The 26,168-nt window shown below is 46.1% G+C and overlaps 1 protein-coding gene across 1 annotated transcript in view; it reads left to right on the forward strand.

Annotated features, from left to right (window-relative positions):
• Positions 1-1,127: 1,127 nt before the first annotated feature.
• The window catches only part of LOC119399513 (uncharacterized), a 39,086-nt gene continuing 14,045 nt past the window's right edge, over positions 1,128-26,168 (forward strand). Inside the window, exons 1-10 of the mRNA XM_037666317.2 lie at positions 1,128-1,388; positions 2,593-2,943; positions 8,195-8,554; positions 10,918-11,274; positions 14,246-14,472; positions 18,205-18,469; positions 20,641-20,827; positions 23,002-23,259; positions 24,170-24,267; positions 25,223-25,445. Of these exons, the coding sequence (XP_037522245.2) occupies positions 1,167-1,388; positions 2,593-2,943; positions 8,195-8,554; positions 10,918-11,274; positions 14,246-14,472; positions 18,205-18,469; positions 20,641-20,827; positions 23,002-23,259; positions 24,170-24,267; positions 25,223-25,445 (2,548 nt within the window). The 5' untranslated portion in view covers positions 1,128-1,166. The remainder of the gene's footprint in view (positions 1,389-2,592; positions 2,944-8,194; positions 8,555-10,917; positions 11,275-14,245; positions 14,473-18,204; positions 18,470-20,640; positions 20,828-23,001; positions 23,260-24,169; positions 24,268-25,222; positions 25,446-26,168) is intronic.

Consider the following 26,168-nt stretch of genomic DNA (forward strand, 5'->3'; position numbering starts at 1 on the left):
AAGTTTGATTCATTAAGTTTTGTAAGTATTATTAATGTATTATTGCAAGTTCTGCAGTTTCACCTCGTACCATTTCTAGGTTTTAAAAAGCATGTGAAGATTAAAGTAACTTGTACTACCCTTCATTTGAAACACTAATATGTCCTGCTGTCGCTTGGTCAGAAAAGAAGCACTTTCTGCTTCGCTGACAACCAAATTATAGTCTCACGAAGAAAGCGGATGAGAGTAATGAATGCATAAAAAACCAATGTAGTTTCAGTCAGTTTTTGTTGAGCCCTGAAATTCTCACAAAGCCAGAGCTTTTCATTCAGAGTCTGTTTTGAGGCCAGCCTGCATTGACTTGTCGCTGAATCCGCAAAATATCTTGCTTTCTATGTCATCTTTTATTGCCTAGTTTTTTAATCTAATGTCACGGTACCTTAGTAGTGGCTGAAGTGTAGCAACGCCAAGCTTGAAGCCGCAGGTTCAATCCAGGTCATGTTGCAATAATGTCAACACTTGGATACATAGATTTAGGAAATGTTAAGTAGCATCTGTCTAGGCTCACACGTGGTGCCCCATGTATTGAATTCGAACAAAGCCACAAATTTCAATCAACGCTTGCTTCTTGTTTCCTTATACCTCGGGCGAGATTTTCAATGACCCAAAACTAATAATGAAGGAAATGTTGGCTCGGTGATGATGTTCTGCTGCCAAGCGTGATGTTGAGCTTTCTATATCTAACAGCCCGCGGTGGAATACCTGTGAGCCCTGCCACGGTGGTCTAGTGGTTATGGCGCTCAACTGCAGACATAAAGGTCGCGGGATCGAATCCCGTCCGCAGCGGCTGCATTTTCGATGGAGGCAAAAATTTTTGAGGCCCGTGTACTTAGATTTAGGTGCACGTTAAAGAACCCCAGGTGGTCGAAATTTCCGGAGCCCTCCACTACGGCGTTTCTCATAATCATATCGTGGTTTTGGGACCTTAAACCCCAGATATTATTTGGAATACCTGTGAGTTAAATGTGAATGGCGAAACTGTCATCTTCAGTGCATTGGGCTCACGTTAAGTAACCACAGCTGGTCAAAAGTAACCCAGTGGTCGACCCACCATTGCGCTAAAAACGTCTTCGATGCTGTGCAGCATGCCCACAACGTACCACCAGTTGAAGGTCCAGCTCTGGTGGATGCTGCCGGACAGCAGAGACAGTCACGAAGAATTCCTGGAGGCCTATCGAACGTTCTTTAGCGAGCAGACCCCGCTGGTGGATGTTGACGCGACGTTCTCGATCAGCGAGATATACCGAAAGCCGAACAAGAACCTCTACGAGGAGGCGATCTACCATCTGGACTGCACGATAGAGTGGCCCGGCGTGCTCTGGTTCGGCGCATCCACAAAATACCTGCAGGTACGAGCTCATTGCTTTTCTCTTGACACACTAACCCCGATCGTTTGAGTGACTTGACAGTTTTCACGTGGAGCTGTTGTACAGCTGGGGTTGAGCGTTGTTTGTGAAGGCAGAATGATGTACTTAGATGACGATGTACTGGGAATGTATGTTTGCATATTTTGTAGCTTGTGTTCTTCTGTACTTTCATGTGTTTTCTGGCTTAGCTTTAAAGTTTATGCATGTATTTGTGCTGCTGAGCTTGTGTATGATAGCATGTGCAAGACCATTCCTGCTACACAAAAGTTTTCAGAGTGTTTCTAGTTGCTAGTGCTTTCAGGCACAATTGTACATCTAGGTACAAGTGCTTCTAGTTGTACTAATGTCCACATAGTATAAAAGTAATAAAAATTGGACGACTGGTAAGAAGTCATTATGGGACAATTTGAGCGCGCATAGTGCAAACAAAGACAAAAGGAGGTAGACAAACTAACGGCGCTTTTTTGTCTACTTCCTTTCGTCTTTGTACTGTGCATGCTGAAACCATCCCACAAATAATTCCACATCATATACCTAGATTTAGGTGCACATAAAAAAAATCTGTGTAGTCAAAATTAATATCTGGAGTTCCATTACTATTGGCAACATCGTAGTTATATTGTCCTTTTTAGTTTTACTTCTATATAATCATGGGCCATGTTGGCCAAGCCCTGGGGTACAGATCCTGTCAAGCCTGATAAATAAATAAGTTTTTGTCTGTACCCACCAAGCATCATTGAGTGTTGTTGATGCTTAAATAAAATGCTGATTGATATTGCCTTGCCACACTAGATATCCCAGAATTAAATCCTGAAAGAAATTAAGGTAGCTTTGCACTAGTGGTGCCAAGCCTGAAGGAAGTATGGAACTGGGTGGCCTGCCTTTTTTCTCTTTATTTTTCTGTCCTTGTTCCTCTCTTTCTTCCTCTTTTTCTATCTTTGTTTTTTCTATCTCTTTTTTGTCTCTGCTTATTTCTAGTTCTGTCTTTCTCTACCTATCTTTCCTTCTCACTCTCTTTTTTTCTATCTTTTTTGTTTTTCTTTCTATATCTTTCTTTTTCTGTCTTTCCTCCCTTTATTTGGGCCAGTTCATGATGATGATAGTTTTCTGTTCACTCTGCATGGACTGACGGTCGGCTTAAACAGCTCTCTCATTGAACTCGATCCCCTTTTTTTTTTCTTTCAAGCTTGGTCGTGCGTGGTGCATCGCTGGTCGTGACAAGGCCCATGGGAAGGCTCTGTTCCAGTGGCTGGTGCCCAGTCCCCTGGAGGCCTTCCAGCTGGCCACGCACCCGTACGATCGGGACGTCAGCCTCTCGTCGGTCTCCTTTGGCACCCTGGTGCAGCTGGGCGTGTTCGTCCAGCACCAGCTGTTCTCCTCATCCATCATACGTGACCACCGTGACTACTGGGTCAACGCGACCTTCCATCACGACCAACGCGTGCTGCACATTGACCTGCACCTCAACCACCGCGACGGCTGCGCAGGACGGGTCGCTGAGTACCGGTTCGTCGTGCCGTACCTGAACATCCTGAAGGTGCGTGTACCGTCTTAAAGGAACGCTAAAGTGAAACGGTAATGAATTTGTACTGATAAATTGTACTCTGAACACTCGTGTCGTTAGTTTCATCACCATAGGTTTATTAATAGATGATAAAATCATTGTCAAAAGTTTCCCTTTTAAATTTCTCGCCAAAATTTTCCATAGCAACATCACGGATTTTAAAGTGGTTTTTCGTATTTTGGCCACATTGGTTCAACGAAATTTCCTGAAACTTGGTATGTTAAGTCTGTGGCCCCCTCAGAAGACAATGTACTTCATTTTTACCAGTTAGGAACTACTTAGGCGGTAATAGACGCCATGAAAATCTGACGTCATGTCGACCGGTGCAGGAATTTCAAGGTCGCAGCGCCACCCGTGTTTTCTTATTGCACATTTTCTCTCTTACCAAGCGTCTTCTCGCAGCAAGTGTGGTGTTTATTTTGGTCTCGTAAAAGAGTAATTTACTAATACGAGAAAAATAATCTTTCGTGGTGCCGTGGCATCGCTTTGCCAAGTCTAGGCAGCGGGCTAGACTCCTAACCTGTGTAAGCTGCATTCAGATATGGTGCTGAAATGCAGAGCAAGTTGGGTACAGTTGAACACTTATATAATGCATACAAATGGTTAGGGATGGGCGAATTGTGAATTTGAAGTTCGAAGCGAATCCGAAGCGAATAGTGATTTGGTCGAATAATTTCGAATAGAATAGTTCGAATAGTATTTACCACATCTTATTAAGAAGAATGAGCATTTTTGTCATGACCCTTGCACAATATTTTCAAGGATTGGAACTAGGTATGAGTGAATGTCACTTTTTTGGTTTCAAATGAAGCAGCCTTGAATAGTATCAAGATTTGAATAGCAGTACGGTGCAAGTTATAAGTGGTTCAATACGTTACAATTTAAAAATGACTATACTTAGCGCATATAAGCCCATATAACACGCTTTTAAACTTAAAAGAATATGTACATTTAATCTTGAAGTGTGGCTTCGCAGCAGTGCAGATTTCCCCTGGATGGGTTGTTTCACGGCACAGCAACGAGACGCTGCAGTGAAACCACCTTTACAGGGGGTTATGTGAGGTCAAATGTATACATATGTCCATTCATTTCGAATAATCTAAATTCGTATTGAAGCGAATTCGAATACTGTAATATTCGTTTGAATATTCGAAATGCCCGAATATTCACCCATCCCTACACATCTTCTCTCTTACCAAGCGTCTTCTCGCAGCAACTGTGGTGTTTTTTTGGTCTCGTGAAAGAGTAATTTACTAATACGAGAAAAATAATTTTTCGCGGTGCCGTGGCATTGCTTTGCCGAGTCTAGGCAGCGGGCTAGACTCCTAACCTGTTGTGAGCTTGTAGTAGTTCCCTAAACACAAGCTCACAACAGTAGTTCCCTAAACACGTCCTGTCGCGGACGCCAATTTGTGACAGGTTCGTTTAATAAAGCCAGTTGAATCAGCTGTGCAATACTATTCTTGAATAAGACACGGAGGTGAGCGTTTGATTTTCAGATAAATTAACATATATTTGCACACACAAGAAAATAAAAGAAAGGGAAACACTAGAATGAACAAAAGGTAAACTAACAAGCGTCAGCCTGACCACGAATACATAGAGTTCTCCTAAAACAAGGGAATCTTATCATAAGCTTAACAGTCGTGCAAGTCCACACGCTACTGTCGTCAAGAAAGTCCTGATGTGGCAACGGAGTAGTACGGCTCACCAATGGGTTGGACCACCAAGCAGTCAGGTGAGGAGGACGCGGTGGTGGAAGTCTCCAAGCTCGGGCCCTCAGCCCAATGACTCACTTCTGCTCCCGGTGGATGCCGTCATCGGCGGTGCTGTCTCCAGCCCGAGCACCACAACCACGCCAAGCCGGGGCCTCAGCAAAAGCCACGCCGGTAGACTGGTCGCCAGGTCCGCGTACAGGCCTGCGCCGGCTAGGTGGACGCCTTCAGAGCCCGGGTACAAGCGCCCGACAAGCTCGCAGTCCGCACCCTAGCCACCTTCTTCGAACAGCCCGCACAGCTCTTCTTTCTCCTTTTCGGCGCAGTGGCTCTTCGTGATTTCTTTATTTTCCGTGTGTATTTTTTTTCAATGCTCCGATGCTCGGCGCGCTCGCGCAAGTAGCACGTTGTACGTCGTCCTCGTCGTCTTTGCTGTTCCAACCATCGGACGCACCACACTCGCGCACTTCACTCATAACACCTGTGTAAGCTGCATTCAGATATGGTGCTGAAATGCAGAGCAAGTTGGGTACAATTGAACACTTATATAATGCATACGAATTGTACAAACTATCGTAAATAAGGAAGTGACTGTGGAGCAAATTTTTTGGCAGCTTCATTGTGTTGCCTATCACCTTTTGATGCTAGCGAGTTTTCTCTGAAAGTTGCTTTTTAAGATATATTCACTGTCATAAGTGACCTAATGCCACAGAATAAAGGGCAATGTACTGCACTAGTTCTTTTTTTCAAGTTTAGGAAATGTGGATGCTGCCCGAGTTGTAAGACGCATGCAGCCGCATAATGTTGCCATTAATACAGCTTAAAGCAGGGGTCTCAAACATGCAGTCCGTAGACTGAATGTAGCCCACAGACCTTTCACTAGCGGCTCAGCCTGTACACGACTGTCTTAGCTTCATAACATATGTTTTAATTTTTTAAATAAATATTTTAACGCGGAACGTGTTTTATGCCGAGGCCCACCAAGACTTTCGGGACGTATTTCCGTCACGGAAGTACGTCGGCAAAACGAACGCCATCAAATGGCAAAGAAAAAAAAGTATAAGAACTTCTGTTGACAGGAGTCGAACCCATGACCTCTCGGTCCGCGACGATGGCTGGCGGGCGTTTAGCCCACTGAGCTACCGCCAAACACCTAACAGAGGTTACATGAACGCGCCTTTTATCTTTCACACTTTCTCACAGTGCTGGATGGATGGATGCTATGAGCGTCCCCTTTATAACGGGGTGGTGACATGTGTGCCACCAGGCACGAAAAAAAAAAGTGCCATTGCTGCGACCGTCCCATTCGGCGCGTTTCCAATAGAAGTGTAATTTCGTTTAACACACCACGAGGTGGTGGCTTTAGCCCAAGCCTCGCTCATAGCATCCATCCATATAAAAAAATAGCTCTCTGACGTTCGCCTGGCTGTCGCACCCAAGCTTCTTGGTCGCACTGTGTTCCCCGCTCGCCCTGTGAGAATTAACTGCCAGGCTAGAGGAAACACACGGCGCACATAGCGTTTCTATATGCATTTCACGATACTTTGAAGGAGTGCATATTGAGTATCAGTGTTGTTGACGCCATACTTGCAGGGGATTCACCATATACGGTGTCCACGCATATGTTAAGAACTTCAGCTACCGCAAGGGTTAAATCATGATCATGGGCGTTAGTCGTCGGTACGGAGATGTGCCACTAGGTGTCAACGTGAGTGCGTCCACATCAAGTGGTGCTCTATCTGCGAAACAACAGTAGACATTGTACAAGCTCCGATATACCATTGCAGTACAAACAACCAACTTTGTGACTACATGTTTCACTTTCGTGTTATACCGATTCCTATGACAGAGGGATCGACTATCTTTTTTTGATGAGCTACACAAACGTGACTGGTCTCGAGTACTTTTTGCATGACGCACCCCATGTTGTCACCATGTGTTGAAACTTTAATGCAAAGTTATATTTCAGAATCGGCATCCGAATTTTCGCAATTCAAGAGATTGGTATCTATATGTTTCTCAAATCCTGACATCAAATCTCCATCAGAAATGACCCGTATACGAGATATAGGAAAGGCCTTCTTTTCAAATAGCAACATTCAAATAGCATTGTTCGTGGTCCCGGACCTTGCAGAGCTAAATTTCGTGAATGCAGCTCGCTAGCTGAGGTGAGCTTGAGACCCCTGGTTTAAGGCATTGCGCAAAAGAAAAATTGGACAGATAATGTCGCAGTGCATAGCATTGAGAAAGTACAACAGATGAGCATGCTACGAGCAGAAGTAATGAGCTGTGGTATCGACTTCAGACGTAGTTCACTACTGTGACGAGGGTGTTCAGGCAGGTCGTTGCACTCGGCAAGCACAGTTAGGTTGAGGCACAGCATCGGTGGAAAGCAGTGGGTCTTGGGGGACAACGTGGAGTTGTGCTCAACCTGTCTTGGCATTGATGTGGTCCGCACCTGATGCTGTGGAGGGCCTGTGGATGACCGAGTTGAAGGCCTCTAAATGACATTCACACCGGTCTTGTGCATTTCACTCGTCACAGATAACTTTCTACAGATATGTAAGAACAAAAAGTATTTCGTGTCTGCCATACTTCGCAAGCACCTATCCGGCCACCTTGAATACGTGCTGGCTGAAAATTGTTCTGGAAGAAAGTTAATTGTATAGGGACATTGTGAAAACACCCAGACCTGTACCTGCAAGCTCGTTTCACTAGAACACATGGAACATAATGTTCATCACACCACAGGCCCAATCGGAAATAAACTTCAAAATGTCTTGCAATAAATCGGATACTACATTGCATCTCCAGACTGTTGCGTAAGAAATGCTGAACACTTTCCTCATTACATGAGCCGGTGCTACTTACATAGACTGACTTAAAGCTTAGTCATGGAACGCTTGATGGTGGAACCCCAGAAGGCTGAAGTTTGTCCAGAGGTCCCTACAATAGCATCCCTCACAACCCTTTTGCTGCATTAATATTGTTATTGTTATGGTTGTTGTTATGGCTGTTCTTAGGCGTACATAGTACCTGAAAATGATCGAAAAGAGGAGTTCGGGTTATGGTCGGTCTTGTTTTGGAAATATCCTGATGTTAAAAGGATACTAGTATGCCATATCTCTCGATAAATTTTATGCAGACAAGTTCCAGGAGCAGGTGAAATGGTCATCACTAAAGCTGCAAAACAGTTACTGAAATATCCTTGAACCCGAGGCACTGGGCTGAGGAGATGCATCACAGAGGCCCCAGCCTGTGATGCACAGACTTTTCGAATGTTGGGGAAAGCCATGTACATCTGCGGCACAGTCCGGAAGTGTTTCAACTTGGCGTCGCCGTCACTATTGCACCCGAGAATGGTGCTGTCATTCATTTTTTTTGACGACTGGTATTCCCTACAATACGATGAGGAATTGTCCACCCGGAAATGGTTAACCAAATTGATAAAGTAGCTTGCTGACACTGGAGGAAGCTAATGCTTCTCTATCATGTTTGGCATGCCGCAGGTATTGATAAACGAGAAGGATCGCCTCGTTGAGATCTACCTTCAGCTGAAGATCCCGGCAATGCTGATGGGTGAAGTGATCAACGACATGCCTTCACGACCTGGCAGCGCAGCCGCTGCTGCACCTCTGCGCTGGGAGCGACACCTTGCCATCGGCTGTGACTGTATCGGTGGGCCCGTGCGCACGGCCTCGCTCTGCGGGGGCCTCTTCCTCAAGCTGGTCTTGCGGGACCACTCCCTCGCGAGGCGCGTGATTGGGCGGCTCTCGCAGCGTTGCGCCCACAGTACCCTGTTCTGCTATGCCCCCATCCGAACCTACTGTCCCGATGCTGTGGTGGCCCGTTGGACCAACGAGGTTATGGTACGGATGCTGCGGCATTTCTTTTAAAACAATTGCACTCAAATGTCTTGGTCACCTTTGAACCGAATCAAGTCGATCATGTAAACTGCTTTTCGAGTCGGTTCTTAACGCACAGTCATATCTGACGGCTTTAGAACAGTGCAGGCAGCCAGCAGAACACTGCTTTGCATGTTCCTTAAAGATGTTTGTTGTTTATTAGCTTAACATGTGCGTGGACGGGGGGCGCCTCTAGTGCCGAAGCCAAAACAATTGATTGGCGTTGTCCTGCTGTATCTCTGCCGACATGTGTGTATGGCCTAACCTGAGAAAACCAAGTTGGGTGCTTCAGCCACTTCTTTCACTCACATCTTTTGTCTATCTACACTTATTTGATGCATACGGTTGCCTGATACTCTAGCACTGCGTTCAAACCAAAAGCAATCTATCTGTGGCAATTTGTAAAAGAAAATATCTGGCCATGTAGGGCTTGTTTAAGTTGCAGAAAGGTTTAATTATTATAATTAGCCATTTCCACTTAGATCAATGACAGCATTAGCGCAGCTTTCTTTTCTTTTTGCACTGAAGCGGAAGCCATATGTTTTACTCTTTTGTAGTGCTATTTCTTGGCCTACATCACAGTGTCGAGTGCCTTACTCTGAAAATCATGGGCCACCCTTGTCATCGTCTGATGTGTGCTAGTCTATACGGAAAAAAAGAGTACTCCACATACCATAGATACTTTTCACCCTCATCTAACCACTGTCGTGTTTGCTCCTCTGTCAACATGTCACAACATTGAAAGTTTCGAAACGTTCCTTGACACTTGTCATGATCTGGCTGTGCAGCCTACACCTGCTAGCATTCAACCTAAAGCATGCCGTTTCTTCTCCCTCTGCGTGTGAACATTAAAATTCCTTCTCTGAAGGTGTTTGCGTTTGGCGATGTGTGCGTCTTTGAGCTCCATCAGCTGCTTCAGCGTCACAGAAGCTTGTTCACTAACTGTCCGCGAGACTGCACAAAGGGCCTGGGGCATGGCCTAGCGTCGCTTTGCAGGCCATGTCTTGAAGGTGATCTGCGAAGCAACTGATACAAAGTTGCGACGAATACTGATAACTTCGTGTGTGATGTGTTCTCGCCGCTAAATTTTGGCTGCAGGCAAGTGCCAGCGTGAATGTTGGCACTCAGTCATTGGAGGACCAGCACAATGTCGGAAATTTGCATCTTTTGTGGTCAGGTGCAGTGGTTGGACTGCAAGTTCTCGTACACACACCAGCAGCCTTCCGTAGCAATGAATATTATACAATGACATCATCCTGTAGCCACCATGTTGGAGAAACAGTATGGTGGGACGCTGCATGTCTTGCGCCATGTGTGAGCTGTCTTATGCTTTACGGTCTAAAAAAACCCACAGGGTTCCTTATGCATCCATCCGCCTAAGTCAACTTAAAAGGGAAAGCCATCTTCTTTTTTTTTCTTGTAGTATGTTGATGTAATGAACCTCCCGTGCCCCCCTCCGAAAGATTTCTACAACTAACGTGGTTTTGCGATGCCTCCACTAGTATGAAGGCATTGTAGGCGTTCTGCACCTCAGCTTGTTTTGCACTGCCTCCGAGATTGGCCCACCTTTGACCAGACAATGATGTCATGTGATGTCATAATGTCACGTCACAAATTTTGGCGATCTGTGACATTACGATGTCATATGGTGACCGCATCACACAATGACTTTTTGCATCACTCGTGCTGATACAGCCGACGTGGGACGCCGATGCGGGACGGCGGTCAATTTTCGCGTTTGATGAGGCATCTGAGGCTTTCTCCTTAATGTTCTACCCACGGGAGTACCTTGTCATTCACATCACCATTCTACACATAGCTTGTCATTGTCATAGTCTCTCTTCATGTAAGTCTGGCCACACTGTAACACACCTGCTTACTCGGCAAGCTCATGTTTACGGCTTGCGGAGAGCAGCACATCGAATGGCTCGTCGGACATGGTAGTGACTTCGGCAAAGCACTCACATACAGCACTGCACAGTGGAGGAAGTTTAACGTGGACACACTGATTACACAGGAGGCTGAATCATTTCAAAGCTCAATGTATCTTGCCCTTTCCTAGCCACTGGTTGACAAAACAAGCAAAAGCAAGTTGCGTACACAAATGTACAAAGCGCCTGAAAGGGTTAAGAATGGGAACTGGTGTTTCGGATTGCAGTAGTCGGGAAAAATGTAACTCGATCTTGTCGACGATGCTTTACTAGTCAAATGTGAGCACCAAACAAGACACTGAGGCTAAGAGCGCAGCTGATGCCCATGCAATCGTTACTGCAACAAATGAAGGTGGGACTGTGCGTGCAATGTATAATTTTATGCAAATTTTCTAGGCGCGCTGCGAGGAAATGCAGAGGACACTGCCATTTCCCTGTGCTTACGCGTTCAAGGCGGCCCTCCACATCACGTTCGACGTTCTCGATCAAATGGCGCTGATGTCTACGTCCTCGTTCGACAAGCTCATGCGGGACATCGAGAAACGATCCAAGAAGGAGCCATCGGTGGTGGAGCGGGCTCTGAGTCACATCGTGACCAGCATCGACGCAGGCAACGTGGTGATGTTTGCACCCGCCTTCTACGCCTCGTGCAGCATGTTCAAAGACGAGAAGCCACCGCAGCTGGCACGCGGCACGTGCCTCGTACGGAGCGTGTTCGTCACACCTGGCCGGCTCATTCTTCGTCCTGCACAGGTGCGTAGAGGGATTCCTCGGTCTTCACAGTAGGAACTGTAGTGGTACCTTATTTTCTCGTGTATAACATGCCCCTGCATATAAGCAGCACCCCCAACTACTAACCATGAAAGAATGAAAATAGGTAAAGTGCGAAGTTTTCGTCTGCACCCGAGGTAGTTACGCCACCTATGGGTGTATTTGGGGACCAGAGTGGGACACGCAGACACTCATCTGTCATCAAACCCAGCCCTAGAGCAGCTCCGCTTTTAAAAAGGTGCGCCGCCGTTAAAAAGGTTCTTGCGCATTGCCGTGAAGCAGACTTCCTTGCATTACTGTGCAGTAGTGCCGTGAAGCCAACTTGTGCACCAAAATTCGTGTGGAGCTTGCATCTAGACTTTGGCCCTGACTTTTTTGTATATCTTGTGTGGATTATACATGAGAAAATATGGTGTTTCTGTGCTCGTTATGTGTTTATACATGATTTTAACAATGAGAGCATGCGAGGCATGATAACAATGAGGCATGTGAGGTATGCAAACTGTGGCTGATGACTGCATATGGGAATGCAATGCAATGTCAGTGCTACAGCATGCTACAACGATACTAGCAAGTTAAAACACTGTCATAATGCTGTGTGGGTAGCCCTTTCAGAGACGTCCAGTAGTAGGCCAAAACGGCCACTACACACATGTGCATGCACGCAATTTCTAAAAATTTAGAATGCTTGTTGAAAAACTTCAGAAACTGATTTAATTGGCTGTAAAGCAGTTTCAGGATGTTATGACAGTTTACATGGATGGACACAGCTCATCTTCGTGCATGCATGCATACATATAGGGGGCCTTCGAATTGTATCACAGCATGCCGTTGTAACATAACGTAATCTAAAGTCGAAGCACTTTTGGGGCAGCGGCCCCACCTTTGTTATGCCTTGCGGCTTCATAATGGAGAGCTTATCTAAAGAAACAAAACATTGCTAGTACATTAGCATTGTGTCCTCAGAGGGAAATAAAGCTAAGCATGAGTGAGGATTTTTGTATCTTGCTGTTGCAACGAGGAGCAATTAGAAAAAACTATAGACCACTTCACTCTTTGAAGGTGTGTGAGCATGCTTTCATAACGTGGTCACGTGCTACAGAGATAGATGACTGCTCTTGACACCGTTCATAAGTGTGCTGCTCCTTGCGAGTTCCCACAGTGCGAGGTCGACCCATGCTTGGCACGCACGACCGCGCCAATGCAGCACCTAGACTTAAATGAAGGGCCAAAACACGTACGAAATGTATACAGACAAATTTTTTTCAACTCTAATGCATTATTTTTTTTCTGCCACTTCATAGAGGGAACCAGGAGTTCCACTTTAATGATTCTATAAAACTTCTGTTGGGCCTAGTGGATAAATAGCTTTTAAGGCGAAAACTTCGTCGCAAACCACCACGGCCCGCAAAGAATAGATGAGACAGCGTCAGTGCTTGTGTCGTCTATTCTTTGTGGTCCGTCATGGTTTGTGCTGAAGTTTTCACGTTAAAATGGAATGATTCGGAATTCTTCAAAATACACCACTGCTCCCTAGGGGGCGCTAGGTGGTTTTTGCCTGCGGACACTGCAAAATCAAGGTGTTCCATTTACAGCTGCACTGAAAAAGCAAATTTTGTTAAAGGGCCCCTGACAGCCGATTTTTTGTTTGTGACATTTATGTTGTAATAAGCAGGTCTATGTCTTGTAATCATGGAATGACACCGTAAATCCTCCAACGCGATGTCTAATTAATCCTAGCAGCATTAATTATGCTCATTTTTAGTGTAGGTTCAAAATGCGCGCCGAAAGAGGATTATAGAAAGTAGCGCTGCGCCGCGGCGGTCGCGCCTCGGAGCACACGTGATGACTTGCGCTCAGTATTGGGTGACGTCAGCCACACGCTTGTTGAACTGCCAGTTGGAGAACACACACACGGAGAGCTCACGCTGCCTGCCGACACATACTGAAGAAGGAGAAGGTGGGAGGAGCAAAAAGCAAACATGCTTCGCAATATACCACTGTGCACCGCGCATATTTCTGTCTGTGACGTCGACAACGCTTGCTTTACCTCTGCAACGTCACAAGGGGCCTACGTCTACGTCATACTAGTGGTTATGCTGATAGGAGTTCAAAATTCGGATGAGCACTCAGGCTTACTTTAAAACCAAATTAAAATATCTTAAAGGCAACGCTCGTCACTCATAATCGCTCAGAGTTGCCCCACGCATGCAGGACTATCAAACAACACAAGCATCTCGAGTTTCCAAATTCGGTGTCAGGGGTCCTTCAAAGGGACACGAAAGAGAAACACTGAATTGGTTTAGATTGATAAAGTGTGCTTGGAGAACTCTTGTGTAGTTATTTCACCACCATAGGTTTATTATTAGAGGAGAAAACAAAGTTCAAAGTTTCGTTTTTAAATTTCGCGCCGAGCTTTGTAATTCGTGACGTAAAAGGTTTCAAAGAGCATTTAACGTATTTTGGCGCCACTGGCTCGACGAAATTTCCACAAACTCGTTATGTCAAGTCTCTGGCCCCCTCAGAAGACATTGTACTTCGATTTAACCGATTAGGAACTACATAGGCCCAAGCAGGCGTTGTCAATAATGTGACGTCATGTAAATGGTGCGGGAATTCCAAGGTTGCGTCGCCACCTGTATTTTCTTTTTGCGCGTTTTCTCGCTTACTAAGAGTCTTCTCGCAGTAAGCGTGGTGTTTTTGGTATCGTGGAAGAATACTTTACTAATGCGAGAAAAATCGATTTGCTCTTTAGTGTCCCTTTAAATCGGGTGGCCTGAGTGCAGTCGCATTGCAATTACACTTTCTGCACAAGTGATCTGACAATTTGCTGGCGTATACTGAATTTTGCGCGTGTTCACGTTCAACCCGCTACGTATTTCGATTTGTGTGAATGCTTTGCATATGCCTCACTTCAGCTACATAATGGTAACTGAATTGCATTTCGCTGCAGGTTCACTTCGAGAACAGGATCCTGCGTGAGTTCAACGCAGAATTTGCCATCCGGGTGTCGTTCAGGGATGACAACCTGGACAAGCTGTCCTTCACGCTGAATCTGCACTCGTCACGGGATGCTCTCCTCAACGCCGTTGTTGCCCGCTTTCTGCAAGACGGGCTGCGTGTTGGTGCCCGAGAGTTCAAGTTCCTGGCGCCGTCCACGAGTCAGCTTCGTGACCATGGGTATGATTGAGTGAGAATGGCAGTTTGAGCATGGTAGTACAGTGAGTAAGCCTGGGTGAATATTCAAACGCTTTGAATACATATTCGAACGGATATTACAGTATTGGAATGTGCTTCAACTTGAATTTGGATGTATTCGAAACTAGTAAGTTACTTTACCACGTGTAAATTACCGCATGCTAAACATATTTGACCGCATGCAGCCCTCTGAAAAGGTAATTTAACTGCAGTGTGGAGACGCTATGCCGTGAAACCAACTATCCAGGAAACATTTGCACCGCCACGAAGCCACACTGCGTGTTCAATGTACATATTGCATGCACTTTTTAATTGAAATGCTTAAAAGTGTGTTATAGGGCTTATTGGGTTAAGTGTAGTGAAGACTTGACATATGTCATTGCTTATGACTTGCACCCTATTATTCAAATGAGCTTCAAACCAAAAAAATTATATTCGCACAAGCCTTGTTCTAATCCTTAAAATTATTGTTGAATTTAGGGATTTTTCTTTATATATTATATATGTGCAGTCGACTTTATATATGTGCAGTCGACTGCCGATTTTCGGATGCCCGATTTTCCGGGCATGCTCGAAAATTCGAACGCTTTTGCGGCACCGTCACCAGCCCCATAGACGTCAATGTGTAAGAACCTCCGAAATTTCGGACGCTGAAACTCTTCGGCATCCGATTTTTCGGACTTTCTGCCCAAATTGCAGGTCGGAAAGGCATTAATTGAAGCCCCCATTTCTGCCACGTCTATCATCTCGTAGGTTCGAACCAGCGCTTTCGCGAGTCAACCCTTTTGCAACAGTAGCAGAGTCCGAAAGTCAGCTTTGCTGCAATGCCGAAGTGTCATGGGGTGAAACAGACCAGAAATTCAAAGGGGCCGCTATCACGGCGTCGTGCGGCGATATCTTTATGGATAAGCAGCAGAAATGCACGAAGGCGTGATGGCGGCAGGTGGCAAACGCGCCAGTACGGCTTAATTGCTGACAACCCTTACGATAAGCATCTTCAGTCAACTGCTGGGTAGTGCATGTGGCCTGGTGCAGTTGCATGTGTACTGCATGCATTTAATAGGCGAGAACCCAAACGCGCCAAGCCGCCATTCATGCTGCCTCTTTGTGAGAGACCGCTAAGGGCGCCGCACAGACGCGTTGCCTTCACGAATGAAACCAGCTCGCCATTGCCGCGCCCTTGTGCGGTCAGGAACGGAGTGGGCATCACAAACCCTTTCATGACAAATGCGTGTGTACGGTACAGTAACAGTACAGTGACAGCATCAGCTTAGTTGGCGATGTACTGCACACGACTAGAAACGATCGGCGTCACACGGCAGTAAATGCTGTGTATTGGCGGATATTCGGCGATGTGTGTGCACATCGTTTAAGTGCGCACACGCATCGGGGAAAGCTGGACGAGTCGTCCGCTCTTCCGCCGCAGTCTTTGTGTTCCACGTCATCATTTCCAAATGCTCCATGCGAGAGAGCTGTAATCTATTCCGCGCTTTGCTGGTATCAGTGGCGCTTATCACGAGACGCAAATTTGCAAGTGGCAGTTGGCACGTAGTTAAAGGGACACTAAAGGCAGATAACAATTTATGTCAGAGTGAAAGCTCAATGTATGACAACTTCTAAAACGGCAATATTATCAACAGCAGTGCCCTACTTACCGAGAAATTAAGCTAAATGTATCACATGATGAGCGCCACGAGTGGGACATTTTCGAAGTGATCCCGATGACGTATGAGAGTCTGCCTACAATAAATCACTAGTAATCAAACTAGCAGCAATAAAAAAAGAACCTTCCGTGCATCAAAAGGCGTAATAAAATGCTGTTTGTTCGTTTCCGTTTGATTCACGGAAAAAAGAACCTCTGTGGCGTTGCCATGGGGAACGGCGCGCCTGGTTCAAAGGTTCCGTTTTCGCCGAACTGCGCTTCGCCCAGTGCCCTGCTTCGCTCACACGGTCGCGTCTCAGTGGTAGTTTCGGGATCGCGTACTGCCGCGTGTGTTTTGCGCGCTCGTGAAAGTCGCTCTGACAGAAAGTTCGACAAAATGCCGCATGCATGTGATATTGCCGGATGCCCGCATGGTGCACAACGCCAGTGCTTGCAGCAAGGAAACCGATGTGTCTTTTCACTGGGTCGCGGAATGAACCCTCTCGCTGAATTGGAGCCCAGCATCGTGAGCCAATGTCTCGTTCTCAAATTCTCCGTCCACATCTATTGCGGTGATTGCGGCAAGCTTCAATAGCTTCGATGGCCGTTGTTGCTGCTGTGGGTCCCGCTACTTTCGCTCTGCTGCTACTAGTGTCGGCGGCTGCGCAGTAAAGGCGGCTAACGTTGGGCCCGGCAGCAGTGATGTATGAAAGTCTCATTTCAGGCGGGTGATTTGAAGTGCGCTAAAGCGATGCGGACCACTAAAACGTGATTTTATTTCAAAATAAGCACTTCCTTGGCATAAAAGTAACACTACGAAGTTTCTGGACCGCTATTTTAACAATCAACGTCAACTTAATATTTGCCTTTAGTGTCCCTGTAAGCGGGGTTTGCAGCAGGTACCGAGTGTATTTGCGAGATCCTGGGCGCACACCAAAATGCCTAATAGGTGTACTGGGAGGCACTAAAGCTATTTCGGACGTGGCTGTGGTGATTTGACCGCTCAAGCGTAATAACAAAGCATGAATTTGTTTTTTTGGATGATTTCGCGGTCTGTAGGGAGTCCGAAAAATCTGACATTGATTCTACTATTTGAACTATTTGACTCCAAATTATTCGGCCAGATTACTATTTGCTTCAGATTCGTTTTAAACCCCAAATTCACTATTCGCCCATCTCTAACAGTGAGCCTTTGATTAGCATGTACTTACGCAAATTTTTCTGATGTAACATATTTTGTAATAATTTCTGGATCGGAATGCGTAGTTATGGAACCTCACAATATGATTGAATGTAATGGCATTATGGAATCCCACAGCAGTGCTGCTGTTCCGAATAAAGTCTGAATCAATAACATTGCACTGTGCGTCGTATGTTCTCTGTGAAAGTGTGTGAGGTCTTGCTGACAGCCACGGCTCGAGCAGGAAGGAAAGGTGCATCGTGCGTGAAGACTCGTAAAAGCCATCCTTATGAAAATCCTTCTTTGCCATTTGCATAGTAGTTTTTTATAATAGACCGTCTAGCCCCTCAATTTGTTTTATATTCAATGTGCAGCACGCCATAAACATTAATTGCTTCATTATTGACCTCCTTGTTATGTCGCAAGATTCTAAGTTTCAACTAAAGTACTGCTAGTCTACATTGCCAGTTCGAGTTCTGCCGCCCATCCTTTCCATGGTATCCTAAGTAATATACCGTCGTCTCTTTTGAACACTAGCTCCATATTTCCCTCTTGCAGCTTTAGTAGGTTACAGTAGAATCTCAAAAAACGGAGCCTGACGCGACCAGGAAAACGTGTTCCCTTAAACAGCAGTATTGTTTACTGAGAGTGGAGCAGGGGTGCAGAATACAAGTACGACACGCAGTATTTAAGCAGCAGTTCCGTTTAAGAGATTTCCATTTGACGAGTCTACTATTCTATATGTATGTTTTCTAATTATTTATTTAATTTTTCATTCTTCTTATTCCCTCATCATTGGCTTGGGACGTGCTGTGGTTCCCTCTGGGATCGGCCATTTTGCATGCCTCTTGATGGGCAGAAATCCACAGTTGCTGTCACTCTCGTCATGCAGGACGTGGATGTACGCGGCCGACGAGCAGCAGAACAGTGCCGTGACGATCCGTGAGTGGATGGGCAAGTTCGAGGGCATCCCCAACGTGGCCAAGCGCATGGCGCGTATGGGCCAGTGCTTCTCTTCCACCGAGCAGTCCGTACGCGTCAAGGCGTGCGACGTACAGGAAGTGCCGGACATCATCGGCGGCGCCCACCCGGTCAGCAGGAAGCCGTACATCTTCTCTGATGGCGTCGGCATGATGTCTGTGCCACTCGCCGAAGAGGTAAGCGTGTAGCAGCATGCCCGAATGGCAACTCTGGCCAGGTACAAAAATTGTGGGCAGGGTGCAGGGGCAAGTTACAGTGAAACCTCGGTGATACGATCACAGCTCATACGAATTTCGGGGTGATACGAATTTTTCGTTGTCCTGGCCAAGGCCCATTGGCCTGCAATGTAATGGAGTACGGTTGTTACGAACCGATTTTCACCCAGCGACGTTTGATACGAACGTTCGCTACCACCCAGGTACAAAGAGGTGCCGTTCGCGCTGTCGCGGAAGACGCGCCAAGCACGTGCAAGCGCGGGAACGCAAGCGTTGGCATGCGCGCCGCACCGCCAAATCGTCAGAATCATGGTGTAAGAAAAACACTTTTCTTACGGTCAGAATAAACCTTCAGAGACGCGTCACGGCCTCCGAGTGTCGTGGGTTACAACGCACCTGGTTCATTAATTAAATTCGCGCGTACGGGCCGTATATTTACGAGTGCTGTTATGATTGCCGACATCTAAAAACTAACTGACAATAATTTAGGATTCGTCCTGACGTTGCCGCAGCCCTGACAAACAATAAATGAAAATGTACGCCAGCTTTCTTTTGCCGCATGCTAATTTTCCATGCTTTCTGGTGATACAAATTTCGGATGATACGAATATTTTTGGTGGTCTCATGAGATTCGTATCACCGAGGTTTCACTGTATAAGCATTAAGCTATAGTCACAGGGTTATAGTCGCATTGGTAAACTAAATTAAAATTTGCCATACTTAGCCGCGTATAAGCTCGCTTAAAGGGGCCATGACACGGTTACCCAACAATTTGTGGTTTTCCGCGAAAACTAGATGTAGGGGGTCTATTATGCCTATACAGATACGAAAAGTGGGCCGTAAAAGATTATTCCAGTGCAAAACAAGCGCCAGAAGTTGCCAGCTGTAAACCCCTCCCACCGTCGGCGACCGCCATTTCACCATGGCGCGTGTGACGTCGTGTGCAGCAAGGTGCGCAGCCGTCGTCTTCTACCAAAGTTTCAGCCGCTGCAAATCGTTCAGTTTCAGTGGCGAAGTGAAGAAAGCTAAAATATCTCAATTTCACGCGCAGCTGACTGTGGAACGATATCGTTCGCCGGAATACAGATGCTTGCACAGCTAGCCGCTTGTTACGTCACGGCTCGCGAGTGCGCCAGTGTTGCCCGACTCGCAGGCCGCTTGCGTGTTAATCAAAATATCCCTTTATAAATTAAGTTCTCGACCAAATGCGCTAAAATTTCGCCACCTTGTTTGTGAATGCACAATGATTAACCCACATAACATTGATTATCATCGAAAATTGGGTGTCATGGCCCCTTTAACAGTAAGCTTTTAAACTTAAATTTGGGTGCACGTGTTACGTACGCTTAACCTTGAAATGTGGCTTTGTGGCAGTGCACGGAGTTCCCCTGAATAGGTAGTTTCACGGCTTGGCGGCCCCATGCTGCGGTGAAATTTTTGTCAGGCGGGTTACATGAGGTAAAATACATCTATCTGTCCGTTTCGAATACTGTAATATTCATTTGACTATTCAAAGCACTCTATTTGTGCAGGCCTAGTAGCAGGTAATGTGTTACGCTGCCAAGCTCTAGGACGCATGTTCAATTCTTGGCCATGGCAGCTGCGTTTCGATAGGGGCGAAACACAAAACATGCCCATACTTTTACGTTTTGGGCTCGTTAAAGAACGACAGGCAGTGGAAATTAATTCACAGTGCTCCCTCTAAGGCACACCCCGTGCCATTTCGAGTTTAGCATGTAAAACCCCAGAAATTGTATTAAATCATTTCATTGGGCACAGCCATAGAGTTTCTTACAAAAAGTAGACCTCTGCAATATTGCTCCGGATGCATGGCCTGATGTTTAGTGACTGCACAGCAGCAGGTGTGTAACTGCTGGAGTAAGTTCAAAGATGCTGCAATGCCCACTGTCATGTGACCTTCTATGCCATCATGTTGGCATGATGCATTGCATACGCTTAAGAAACAAGGTCGTAGAAAAGGTGTTACCTGAGGCTATTACCACTAGTATTTGTTTTTTTGATCCGAGGTTTCAAAGTCCAGAATTTCTCATTTAGTGCAATAAAGCACTATACACGTATGTGCAAAACGTCATGTTGGCAGTATTTTAAACGTGTAAGGTGTGTGTGCACAGGTGTACGAGGTGATGAAGCTGAAGGAGCGGCCATCGGCCATCCAGGTCCGGTATGCTGGGGCCAAGGGCATGCTTTGCGTCAACCCCGCCCTTCCCAACAAGAAGCTTCTCTGCCTGCGGCCCAGCATGCAGAAGTTCCCCTGCTTCAGCTCAGAGTACCTCGAAGTGGTCAAAGTCTCGGCACCACGTATGTTGATTGATTGACGGCCACTGCAGCTGACCATCTTTAGTTTGCACAAATGGCATGGGATGCGTGATGCTTCATTCTTACGCCTGTCAAACTCTTGAGAGCTTGGCCTTCTCTGATCCCCACTGGTACTCAGTTTAGTTGGCATTTCTTTTCTGTAAGGTTATGTGATTTCGAAACATGGTAGGGCAGCGACTATGGTGACAAAATTGATGCATATTCCAATGTGTACACATGTCTGCAGGGACAAGAAAAGGCAACAGTGTTTGTAAGTGCTCGATAACTGTTGAAATTGCATCAAGGAAGGATGGCTCAAATTAAGCTGGTTATTAGGGGTGTGCGAATAGTGAAATTTCATCTCGAATCGAATTCGAATCGAATAGTGCCGAATAGTGGCCAAAAATATCGAATATCGAATCGAATATCGAATAGTACGTATATTTGCACGAAACGTGTGCCTCCCGTTACAGCAAGACAAAAGGAAATATGGGGCGCTACGGCTTTGTAGTACCTTTATTATGCGCTTGTTCGGAAGCGTATTTTTCTTCTGCCTTCACTGGGCGCGCACTGCACAGGCATGCTGATAGAAGAGACGTCACTCTAGTTAGCCGGGCCACTTGTAACCTCCTAACGGCTGAAAGAAGGGGGTACGGTAGCTAGTTTTTCCCCCCTATGGTCGCGGACTACGGATTCAATTGTGCTTCATCTATGGTCGCGCAATTGCGCTTTATCCTCATGAGTACTCGGGGCCCGAAAATCTTCGCGCCGGAACGATGGGAGTTTTTGAACGAGTGGTGCGGTGCGGCAGTGACGACTGCACAGCGTGAACAAATTTTAATATGTGAATCCTATCACCGAGGGTTTCGCAAGCCGAAGTCGGGATGTTTTACGGCGTCTGCTGCATACACAACCGAACTATAACAAGAAAAGTCCGTGTCTTCGCTTCAGAGGCAAAGTTGTGAATAGTTTGGCAGTTTTCTCATGTTTTTTTTTACATGTGGAAATCACACAATCGCTTTTAAGATAAACATGCCCTCGCTTTTGTACCAGGATATCTGTGAACGTTTTAACGGAAGGCCTGCTGTACCGATGTTAGTTTTAGCCACCCCACCCTAGCCAAGTAGCACCATTGACCTTTGTCGCATTTTAGATATTCGTCCTGTCGAATAATTCGAAACTTCGAATACTACCTATTCGAAAGTCGAATCGAATTATTTGGTTAGGTATTATTCGATTCGAATTCGAAACTCGAATATTCGCACACCCCTACTGGTTATCGTATTGCCACGCACGCTTCTTTTGCTACGTTTCTGTAACTGGTCCATTGCATGTGTAATCACCGTCTTGCGCAAACCGCTCCCAAATGTCTGGGAACCTTCCAGATTATTTCAGAATCTTCTTATAGGCTTGAGCGCGCAAACGGGAACAGTTGAGTTCATTCTGGAACTAACGCGGCTACCAGCGATAAGGCTCGAATGTTCGATGCCGCATGTATATACCGACATGCCTTACCACTGAGCAGTTTATCGACGGCCGACGCCCTGTTCGCCGCTATCAGTGTACAGCGTGTATAGCTGTACACTCAAACCTCGATATAACGAACATGGATGCAACGAATTATCGCTTATAACGAAGTAAATGAATAGCCTTGGTAATATATACAGTGGTTCAAATATACGCTTATAACGAATTTTCGTATATAGCGAAGTTATTTTCTTGTCAAATGCAACTTTGTTATAATGAGGTTCAAGTGTAGTTTGAGTTTTCATTTCCCGGCCACAAGTTCGGCCAAATAAGGAGTTTCATCTTGAACACACCGACTGCAGTCTTCGTCGACGTCACGACCCTTGACAGTATTATCATTGATTTAAAAACTACCGAAATTTATGGTGACCATGGCACCCGTCTCATCATCGTTACAAGGACGTCCACCATGATTGTTACATCTGATCATTGTCGTGCCATCGCTGCTGTACCGTCAGTATTGCTGTCATGCCATTATACTTGGTTTTTGTTTGACGTTTTTTGTCTCTTGCACCTTGTAAAAACCTCGATAGCAGACTGTGAAGACATCTTTCAAGCTGTTGTGAGAATGTTGCACTCGGATATTTTCCCATAACGTGTTGTACGCTCCATTGATTTCTGAAGTGTCATTATTTTCTGCTCTATGCTAGGCTCGGTGACGTTGAATCGACCCCTGATTACCATTCTGGAGCAGCTGGGAGTGCCAACCGACACCTTCGTGTACTTGCAAGAGCGCATGATTCTGGAGTTCACTGACGCCTTAGTCAACGAGTCCAGGGCTGCTGACGTGCTGTCTGCATGGTCTAAGTTGCAGCTACCCTATGAAGACCTTTCCAAGGCCGGTTTTCAGCTCACACTGGATCCGTTCTTCCGGTCACTGCTTCTTGCCGTGTACCGAAATGCGGTCGGTAAGTTACAGTGATGTCTTCACAAGGTGAATTTAGACTATTGAGCTGCGGATGAAAATGTAGCGAACGGCAACTAAAACTGTCTTGCAGACATGTGCAAGAAATTTAGCGTGAATTTTGAAACTCCGTGAAGTAGCACTTTGCGAGGAAGCAAGTGCCGTAGAATCCACAACACAACATGAAAATGTGAACGTATGCCCCTGAAAATATGTTGGTTAGTTAGTTACGTCAAAGCCTTACAGGATCAGGAGGATTGGTCGTCGCAAGAAGGCTGACTGGGCTGTTTCCTTTTCCGGTGCAGCTAGGTTATGTTTCCTTCTCCCTGCTGAGCACTGCAGAAGGTTGTTGACTACTTGTTGTGATGAATTAACGTACTAGGAAACATATTGAAGCATTATTGCTTTTAGTATAAGCAACTTGTTTCTATGCAGCAATGATGCTAAGGTTGAGTTGTATGCACTTCATTCCTGCATCTGTGCTTAATGGAAAGTGGCACGTGCACATGTTCACCGTTTCTCTATCGAAATTTTGCTGTACGGTGTGACCCAAGTGGCTAATATCAAATGCCGGTTGGCACTGCCAGGGTGAACGTGTTGAGGACCGAAACTGAGACAACTTGGCAAACATTAGTCTTTAAAGACCATACATGAACAGCCAAGGAATGCAGGAATGCAGACCGGTGTTTGTTGGCTCTTGTTATGAGTCTCCTCAGCGCTTTGTTCTGAAGGTGTGTGCGTAGCCACTGTTACTATCAGTGGGGTACTCGCAAAACACAGGATGTCGCAGAAGGATGCAAGTTCACATTTTGAGGCTGAGGCTAATGTACAACAGTGCGGAATCAGGTATTAGTTGCTGTGTGTCATTGCACGCGTCTTGCGCTAAATAACTCGTCTATTTTGTGGAATTCTAGCGGGGCTCCGTTACAAGACCCGCATTGCGCTGCCGGTGGATCGGGCCCGCAACATGCTTGGAGTGGTCGACACCACGGGCAAGCTGCAGTACGGAGAGGTAGGTGTACTTGCAACTGCACAGAGCCAATAACAGACAGAATGAAGCAAAAGAGAGCTTATGAGGCCTTATGTGTAGTCTTTAACCAGAGCGCAGTAAGTAATTGAGGTGAATGGAAAAACTAATTAATGTGGACGAAAATATAACTTGCTGCCAGTTTGCATTGAATTTGCAACCTTTGCATTACGAATGCAGTGCTCTACCAACTTGAGCACTGTGGTAGCCGTTACAACCCCCCCTACACACACATTTGGTAATTTCTGAATGTGTAACTCTGGGGTTGTTAGCCAGTTACACAGGTTGGCATGGTGGTAAGTGTGCATGAGTGTGCAACGTTCCTTTTGCCAGGTAGGACATGTGGCACATGAGGATTTATTGACCACGTGACCACCTGTACGAAGCATCATCGTTTGTGTGATTGAAGAGGAACTCTTGAGTTATGGGTAATTCACCATTGACAAGCTGCAGTGCTAATTAGACAAACTTGACAAGAGTGCTGCACTTGTTCTAGTCTAATTAGTGCTGGACCTTGCCAGTGGTGTCATCTGACAGTAAAGAATGTGCCGCGGGTTACGCATACAGAAACAACATAGATTGGACAGGGGAAGACGGGTGTTGTCATTGCACGGTTTGTAAAGCATTGCATGTGTAATGCTAAGGTTGCGGGTTTGGTCCTTACTGGCCGGAAAATTGTCTTTTTTGTCTACTTTCATTTCCCTTAACCTTCATAATCGCTACCCTTCATTTAAATACAACAAATAGCCACCCCCTGTGCTTTCCTTGGCTTCATTATCTGTTGGCTTTATGTAGTAGCCAAATAGTCGTGCGAAAGACAGTGTCGGATTCTCTCTTCAATGCTTATTGTCAAACTTCTTATTCGTATGCTCGATTGTGAAAGTCTGTACTGTGTGCAGTCTTCATTGCTCCCTAAAGTTCCCCGACTTGTACTTTGCAGGTGTTCGTGCAGTGCACCGAGATGCGCAGCCCGCAGGTGCAGCACCAGGAGCCACCCAAGAAGACGGTCATCACCGGCACAGTCCTTGTCACCAAGTGCCCCTGCTTGCACCCGGGTGACGTGCGGAAGTTCACTGCAATCGACGTGCCTGAGCTGCACCATGTTGTCGACTGCATCGTGTTCCCCGCACAGGGACCCAGGCCGCACCCCGACGAAATGGCCGGTGAGCCTTCGTTTTGTGGCTGCTAACTTTCAATCGCACCTTTAGCACCTTCGATATCATCATCAGCCTGTGATAAGCCTGAACGCAAAAAAGTGTGAAGTGATAAAGCCTGAGCAGCTAGGTTTCTAATTGTGCTTTGTGATTGTGCTTGATCACGGTGGTTCTTTCAATCTCGCCTTTAGCACCTTCGATATCATCACCACCCACGAAAAGTTACTTCCTTCAGGGGGCCAGGAAGGCTGGGAACTTTAGCGCTGTGCTTTGAATGCTTCCTGATGGGGGGGCAGGCATAAATCTTAGGGGGGCTACTGCCCCCTACTGGTGCTGCCCCTGTTCGCAAAGCCTTTGCCATGGCACGCTGTACACTATACGCGATTAAAATACAGCTTCGTCACATGCTTGTAGCTCTTCCTGTAGTGCACTACATGATGCCAGGCTGTGCACTGTGCATTCCTGCCAAGTCTCCCGAATTTCGACCATTTCTTATGTTTGTACGGTTGGCAGGAAGATCTCCCAGAACGAAATTTCTGTGCGTGGTCTGGCCACATTGACAAAAATCCAACCCAATCCGATCCAGGCTTTTTGCGAACCCATCGCATATAGCATTGTGTAAACCAATTTAGGAGGGATTGGTGTAAAACGTACAGTAGTATCTCGGTGATACGAAACCGTCGAGCGAAGGCCGAGAGCAGCTGCTGGAAGCTTTGGAAGTATGCGCGCAGC

The sequence above is a fragment of the Rhipicephalus sanguineus genome, chromosome 7 (genome assembly GCF_013339695.2).
Source record: "Rhipicephalus sanguineus isolate Rsan-2018 chromosome 7, BIME_Rsan_1.4, whole genome shotgun sequence".
NCBI lineage: Eukaryota > Metazoa > Arthropoda > Arachnida > Ixodida > Ixodidae > Rhipicephalus > Rhipicephalus sanguineus.